The sequence below is a fragment of the Drosophila subpulchrella genome, unplaced genomic scaffold (assembly GCF_014743375.2).
Source record: "Drosophila subpulchrella strain 33 F10 #4 breed RU33 unplaced genomic scaffold, RU_Dsub_v1.1 Primary Assembly Seq63, whole genome shotgun sequence".
In the NCBI taxonomy this organism is placed as follows: domain Eukaryota; kingdom Metazoa; phylum Arthropoda; class Insecta; order Diptera; family Drosophilidae; genus Drosophila; species Drosophila subpulchrella.
This window is the reverse complement of record NW_023665699.1, coordinates 29,535-38,054: the sequence shown is the minus strand read 5'-3', so window position 1 is coordinate 38,054 and position 8,520 is coordinate 29,535. Positions and strand designations below refer to the sequence as shown.

At 37.1% G+C, this 8,520-nt stretch overlaps 1 protein-coding gene across 1 annotated transcript; it reads right to left on the bottom strand.

Annotated features, from left to right (window-relative positions):
* Window positions 1-1,073: 1,073 nt before the first annotated feature.
* On the bottom strand, window positions 1,074-1,718 carry LOC119562569 (RNA polymerase I-specific transcription initiation factor RRN3-like; the record flags this gene model as incomplete). The annotated part of the gene is made up of 2 exons (XM_037875783.1): window positions 1,074-1,407; window positions 1,469-1,718. Coding segments are annotated over 2 exons (419 nt in total), but the record flags the coding sequence as incomplete, so codon positions are not given.
* Window positions 1,719-8,520: the final 6,802 nt, after the last annotated feature.

The following is an 8,520-nucleotide window of genomic DNA, read 5'->3' as shown; positions in this document are numbered from 1 at the left end:
GTGCTTGGGAGGAGTATAGAGGAGACCCGGTCGACTGTTACGAGTACAGCTCTGGCGACGTCGAACGAATGCCCGAATATTCAAGCAGTATTGGGCAGACGTGGCACCGTCTCACCCTAGTCAGAGAACGTTGTCCCATCCCTAAGCCCCAACAGCCCAACTCTTCGCCATCTCTTACGACTGGCAGTGGAAGTATCCGGTGCGGCGGAGGCCAACAAGCACGAAGGATCACCGAGACGTCGTCGCACGAGAAGCATCAGCACAATTCCATACACTTTGGATCCGGAGCCGTTTATAAACGCCTCATAACCAAAATTCTGAACTGTTGTTACTGTTTAGCCGGTCGGCCACGTTAACCATAAATATGGTGGGACGAACGCACAAATCTACTGAGCTAGTCTCACTAATTTCGTACGGAGCAAAAATATAAAAAAAAGTTCATTACAATGGTTTTTGATAAACAAAACCAAATTTCAAATACACTTTTACAAGACATTAGCGACAGCCATTAGCGTTGTGGGCAGAATGTATTCGGATAACAAACTTGAGCTGAACCAGAAGTCAAGGAATCTTCTGCTTGACCAGATGTCTTTTGGCTTTTCCCAGATCTCAAAAAATCGCTTTTGCTCTCTGCCTGAGGTTGGTTCTTTTTCCCTTTTACTGGCTTTGTTGCCGGTGCCTTGTGCATCGCATTAGCTTCCTCAAACTCCCTGGCTTTCATACCCAGGTCTAATCCGGCAGCTTTTGGGCTGCTTGCCTCTCCTGCTGAGCGGGAGCTAGGCCTCTTGCCCTCGTACTTCACACTTTTTCTGGCGTTCTCGTCAGTACGCTGCTCTTCCTAATAGGGTCAGCCTTTGTCCGTCGCCTCCTCGAGGAATTTCCGGCCGCTCTCCTAGTTTGTATGCTAAAAACGTAAACTAAAATCGGAGAGTTTTTAAAACATGACTGCACTCTCTGTCCACAGAACTCTCATCCTGGGTAAGGGGAGAGGGACGACGCGTAGACCAATTAAAACGATATAGATAATGAACGAATACAAAAATCTCACAAGGCTGGTGTTCCCTTTGGTTTTCGTTTATTAATTACACGTATGTTTTTTAAAGACAAATAAATTCGTTGAAACTGTTTTTTCACTGGTAAAGGTAACTTAGAGTCCATAACTTCATCACATTTCTTAAATAAGTTAAATGGTAAGTCGCGGAAGACGGTGAAGATGAAAGGGTACCGTTTTTGTCAAACTATTGCTTCGTAGACATTTCCAAATGCTTTAGCATGTCCGATATAATGAAATCGTCCTCCTCGTCATCTGGTGGTGTAGAAAGGGACTTATTGGTAGAGCCACACACACAATTATCCGTGCCTTTGCATTGGTGAACTATGAAGTTGGCCTCAATATACTTCTTCGATCTTAAAATGAATAAGGACTTTTGTATATTGGCATATAAGGAATTATATGATGAATACTTACAGCTTTAGCACATAGTGGTTGAAGGGGAATAACGTTTCAAGCTTTTCCTCGGTCTTACATTTTCCACGGACGGAAACAATGGGTAGTTTACGCCGAGGGCTACTATGCAAAACTGTATAACAGTAGGCCAGCTGGTAAGTTCTCGAAACATCAGCGAATGCTGTGGCCACTGAGGCTAGACAGTATCGCAGGGGATTTAAGTGACATCCCGCGATGCGGGATAACTGCAGACACTCAAGAAAATGCAAATCTAAAAAAAAATTTTAAAAAATAACAATTTAATACTGTTGTATATGTACATGCTTAGGTATTTCAGACTATGTCATTAGGGCTGCTTTTTTAGTACAACTTTTAAGGCCATACCCTCACCCCCATTTTATAAAATTGTATATGAGAGTTTGTAAAAATCGGATAATCGGATCGAATTAGGATGAACCTTTACTTTAAACAGTGGTGCCCACTGGCCTGACTTGCGAGTCTGGTAGTCCTCTGCCGGCTCTCTGCCGCGACACCGACCTGTAAACGGTCATGTGGCTTTGGCAAGCGCCTTACATTTACGCACACAAATGCAAGTCTTACGTATTATTGTTTGTGTGTGGACACCACTGCTTAAGAAACTTTATCTTATCTCCCTACCCCACCCCCTTCCTATGTGACATGATGCATTAATTGATAAGAACTAAATCTCATTTATCATTTATCTCTATCATTTTATCTCTAAAGTCTAAAGTCTAAATAAGTCTTTATTGAAATATATATATATATAGTGACATATTCACATATTCAGTTATGTACCAAGATATAAGAATATGCAGCGTAGGCGATCCCACGCTGAATTAATGTAAACAATCCACATCCGGAGCAGGCAATGCGGTTTTTTAATAACATAAATCACTAATTGACGCACCCTGAGTAGCACTCTTACTCTCAAAAATATTGTATAAAATCAATATCCCAAGCGGGAGACTCGATCCCAAACTTATGTACAATCAATATCCCAAACTTTTGTAAACAAAGGGTAGCACAAGAACGATTTTTGTCACAAGAAATTAGTCTTAAGCTGAGATCAATCGAATAAAGACGTTAAACTAAATCTTCCTTAATTTATTCTCCATAGCGTTGTCCTTAGTCAACTGACGGGTCATTAGTTCGACTCATTCAAATAATAAACATTTTACTAGCGCAGTCGGTAGGATACAAATAGTATTCGAAAAAAAATAACGTCGAGTGGAAAATAAATAAAATTTTATAATTCAGTTCTCGATTAATAATTATGCGACCCTTCAACCCTCAACTTGGAATATAATTCCAATTCGGTTTTCCAACAAAAAGTGGAAGATTAAAAACAAAACTAAAAAACACAATAAGTCAAAAGGCAACTAGCAGTTACAAAAATAAAAATAATAACATGTACAATTAAAAAAAAACTAAGTTAAACAAACACTAAAACAAAACTTTTATTTTTACTGTAACAATGAAATCACAACTTTACAATAACAATGGAGCAACCAAATATAGCCGCTCCCCAAATCGTGGCGCTAAACGACAACAACCTTGCTGAAGGGTCGTCGGCAACTAAAAGACATCATGCCATTTAAGGGTGATAAAGAAACCCTCTACACCTTCATCAGCAGAGTGGACTATGTAATTTCACTCTACCAAACTAATGATGATGTGCGTCATTAGAGGATTTTACTTGGAGCCATTGAAAGAAACTTAGATTCACGATTATTGGGCCTTCCGAGCATCGAAGACTGGCCTACCCTTAAATCGAGACTAATTGCAGAATTAAAAGCGCAAACACCGAACTAAAAACTACTGGAGAACTTCGGGGAGACACCTTATAAGGGAAATCTGAGAGCATTCTGCGAAGAAGCGGAAACACGACGTCAACTACTGAATTTGAAATTGCATCTGGAAGGTAACCAACAAGATTTTCTTATTTATGTACAGGCGATCAAAGATTAAAATACGGATCAGAAAATTACCAATACAATTATTCACTATTTTGGCTCATAAAGATACGCACAAAATGAGGGAATATATGAAGAACATATTAATTTTGAATTAAATAAAAATCTAGAAATCCGTAATAAAAATGCAAACCTTATTATTATGAACAACAGTATTATGACCACAATCAATACTATGTTGATTAATGAAGGGCAACAACAGATACAATCCATCCAAAATGCAAAAGAAGAAAATCAAAATAGCTCAGAACCAAACGAAAATTTTCGGTTAGCAGCCCCGGACAACACCAGTACATAGAAATAGCATACAAAGGTTGCACATACAAATGCCTTATAGACACAGGATCCACAATAAATATGATCAATAAAAATATATTTCGTCTTCCCATTCAAAATAATAAATGTGAAGTTTTGACATCAAATGGTCCTATTAAATCTCATTTGAATTTTTACAAAATATAAAAAAATTTGGGTGTTATAGTCGTTTGTGGGCGTGGCACCCTGCTGAAATAAACTAGCGCTGCGACTCGGCTAATTATCCTTATCAAGAATATATATACTTTATGGGTTCGGAAACGCTTCCTTCTACCTGGTACATACTTTCCGACGAATCTAGTATACCCTTTTACTCTACGAGTAACTGGTATAACAAGAAAGAAGGATATCTTCGTCAAGCCGAAGTTTATGTACCCTTGCAGGTCGTTTCTATCGGAGCAATGCATATACAGAGCATTCCGGTTTTTAGAAAATAAATAAAAAACAAGAAAGAAAGTTAACTTCGGCAAGCCGAAGTTTGTATACCCTTGCAGTTATAATTATTACATTTAAAAATACAAAAAATGATATTGCCAATAGTCCCAATAGATAATATGTCAAAAAACATCGAAGCTATAATTTGTTTCATATTATTTTCCCACCAATTTTCCGATCGTTCCAATGGCAGCTATATGATATAGTCGTCCGATTTTGATAAAATTAAATTCCAAATTCAGAACTAATTGAAAAATTTTATTTCCAAGCGTAGGAGGTTATATGTTTAAAAGCACCGAAGCTATAATTTGTTTCATATTATTTTCCTACCAATTTTCCGATCTTTCCTATGGCAGCTGTATGATATATTCGTCCAATTTTAATAAAATTAATTAATAATTAAAAAATGGTATTTCCAAGCGTAGGAGGTTATATGTTAAAAAACACCAAGGATATAATTTAAAAAATTCCTATGGGAGCTATAAGATATAGTTGTCCGATCCGGCTGGTTCCGACTTATATACTACCTGCAAAAGATATAAGACTTTTGGCAAAGTTTCAGCCCGATAGCTTTAAAACTGAGAGACTAGTTTGCGTAGAAACGGACGGACAGACGGACAGACGGACATGGCTAGATCGACTCGTCTAGTCATGCTGATCAAGAATATATATACTTTATGGGGTCGGAAACGTCTCCTTCACTGCGTTGCAAACTTCTGACTGAAATCAATATACCCTCTGCAAGGGTATAACAAGGAAGAACGCTATAGTCAAGTACCTCGACTATCAGATACCCGTTACTCAGCTTAAGGGACCAAAGGGAAATGGATATATGCAAGCAGCAAAGCGAGATTGAAATGCGCCACCTACCCGTGATCTCTATATATGGATATGTGGGTGGACGACAGATTTAAGCGTTATGGGCGTTAGAGTGGGCGTGGCAAGGTATTAACGAGACCAATACATTTCAGTTAAAATGTTGTATCTAGCATGAAAATTGTGGGCGCCATAGGCTTGGGCGGTTTGTGGGCGTTAGAGTGGGCGTGGCATATTCGCGTAACAAACATGCGCTGCGTACAAGGCTACGGAATCTAAATCTGAGATCCATATTCTATATCTTTGATAGTATCCAAAATATCCACGTTCATATTTACTATTTTTTGAAGTTTATGGGCGTTAAAGTGGGCGTGGCAAATTTTTTTTTTGGGTCAATCGATAGGTATTGACGAGAACAATACATTTCAGTCAAAATATTTATTCTAGCATCAAATCTGTAGGAGCCACCGTTTTTTTTGGGCGGTTTGTGTGCGTTAGAGTGGGCGTGGCACTCTGCTGAAACAAACTTGCGCTGCGCAGGAATCTCAGGAATCTGCATGCCTAATCCCAGTACTGTAGCTATTATAGTTTCCGAGATCTCAGCGTTCATACGGACAGACGGACAGACGGTGATCAAGAATATATATACTTTATGGGGTCGGAAACGCTTCCTTCTGCCTGTTACATACTTTCCGACGAATCTAGTATACCCTTTTACTATACGAGTAACGGGTATAAATAGTAGTAGTAGTAGTCGGTTCTGGCACGGTTTTTTATGTCGGTTCTGGTACGGTTTTTTTTTATGTCGGTTCTGGCCCGGTTTTGTATGTAGGTTCTATTTTTATACCGGAAGTCGATTCTGGCACGCTTTTTATACCGGTTTTGGCACATTGTTATACCGGAAGTCGATTTTGAAACACTTTTTATACCGGTAGTCGATTCTGAAACACTTTTTAATTTTCTAGAATATTCTCCATCCTCCTTTACCATCTTCATTTCTCCCTTCTTAGCATTTTATCATTTCTACTTTATCGTTCCACTTCCCCTCCCACTTCCCCACCCACTTCCCCTTCCCAATGCACACGATCGTTGTGTCTAAAGTCTAAAGTCTAAATAAGTCTTTATTGAAATATATATATATATAGTGACATATTCACATATTCAGTTATGTACCAAGATATAAGAATATGCAGCGTAGGCGATCCCACGCTGAATTAATGTAAACAATCCACATCCGGAGCAGGCAATGCGGTTTTTTAATAACATAAATCACTAATTGACGCACCCTGAGTAGCACTCTTACTCTCAAAAATATTGTATAAAATCAATATCCCAAGCGGGAGACTCGATCCCAAACTTATGTACAATCAATATCCCAAACTTTTGTAAACAAAGGGTAGCACAAGAACGATTTTTGTCACAAGAAATTAGTCTTAAGCTGAGATCAATCGAATAAAGACGTTAAACTAAATCTTCCTTAATTTATTCTCCATAGCGTTGTCCTTAGTCAACTGACGGGTCATTAGTTCGACTCATTCAAATAATAAACATTTTACTAGCGCAGTCGGTAGGATACAAATAGTATTCGAAAAAAAATAACGTCGAGTGGAAAATAAATAAAATTTTATAATTCAGTTCTCGATTAATAATTATGCGACCCTTCAACCCTCAACTTGGAATATAATTCCAATTCGGTTTTCCAACAAAAAGTGGAAGATTAAAAACAAAACTAAAAAACACAATAAGTCAAAAGGCAACTAGCAGTTACAAAAATAAAAATAATAACATGTACAATTAAAAAAAAACTAAGTTAAACAAACACTAAAACAAAACTTTTATTTTTACTGTAACAATGAAATCACAACTTTACAATAACAATGGAGCAACCAAATATAGCCGCTCCCCAAATCGTGGCGCTAAACGACAACAACCTTGCTGAAGGGTCGTCGGCAACTAAAAGACATCATGCCATTTAAGGGTGATAAAGAAACCCTCTACACCTTCATCAGCAGAGTGGACTATGTAATTTCACTCTACCAAACTAATGATGATGTGCGTCATTAGAGGATTTTACTTGGAGCCATTGAAAGAAACTTAGATTCACGATTATTGGGCCTTCCGAGCATCGAAGACTGGCCTACCCTTAAATCGAGACTAATTGCAGAATTAAAAGCGCAAACACCGAACTAAAAACTACTGGAGAACTTCGGGGAGACACCTTATAAGGGAAATCTGAGAGCATTCTGCGAAGAAGCGGAAACACGACGTCAACTACTGAATTTGAAATTGCATCTGGAAGGTAACCAACAAGATTTTCTTATTTATGTACAGGCGATCAAAGATTAAAATACGGATCAGAAAATTACCAATACAATTATTCACTATTTTGGCTCATAAAGATACGCACAAAATGAGGGAATATATGAAGAACATATTAATTTTGAATTAAATAAAAATCTAGAAATCCGTAATAAAAATGCAAACCTTATTATTATGAACAACAGTATTATGACCACAATCAATACTATGTTGATTAATGAAGGGCAACAACAGATACAATCCATCCAAAATGCAAAAGAAGAAAATCAAAATAGCTCAGAACCAAACGAAAATTTTCGGTTAGCAGCCCCGGACAACACCAGTACATAGAAATAGCATACAAAGGTTGCACATACAAATGCCTTATAGACACAGGATCCACAATAAATATGATCAATAAAAATATATTTCGTCTTCCCATTCAAAATAATAAATGTGAAGTTTTGACATCAAATGGTCCTATTACATTGAACAACTTGATTATGTTACCCAGCAATAGTATTTTTAAGACAAATGAACCATTTTATGTACACAGTTTTTCTAATAATTACTATATACTGATTGGCCGAAAATTGTTGAAAAATGCACAATCAATTATAAATTACAAAAACAGCACTGTATCCCTTTTTGATAAAATATACAAGTTAATTACTTTAATATCAGAAAAAAAACCAAAATTTGTATATTCAAAAGGCACCAGAACCAATTAAAAAATCAGCTCAGGAATCAATAAAAAAAATGTATTTTGAATTATTTCGATTAGATCACTTGAATCAGGAGGACGTTACAAGGTTGAAAGGTTTATTAAGTAAATTCCAAAATCTTCAATATGAAGAAGGAGACAATCTATCATTTACAAATGCTACAAAACACGTACTAAATAAAACACATAGTTCCACAATTTATTCAAAACAGTACCCACTTGCTCAAGCGCACAATATTGAAGTCGAAAACCAAGTGCAAGAAATGCTTAGTCAGGGATTAATTAGAGAAAGTAATTCACCATACAATATTCCTACCTGGGTAGTACTCAAAAAAAACTGATGCTTCTGGTAAAATGAAGTATAGAGTAGTAATTGATTATAGGAAATTCCAATATTTTACTACTATCGATTTGGCAAAGGGATTTCATCAAATAGAAATGGACCCAGAAAACTGCATTTTCCACCAACAGCGGTCATAACGAATATCTCC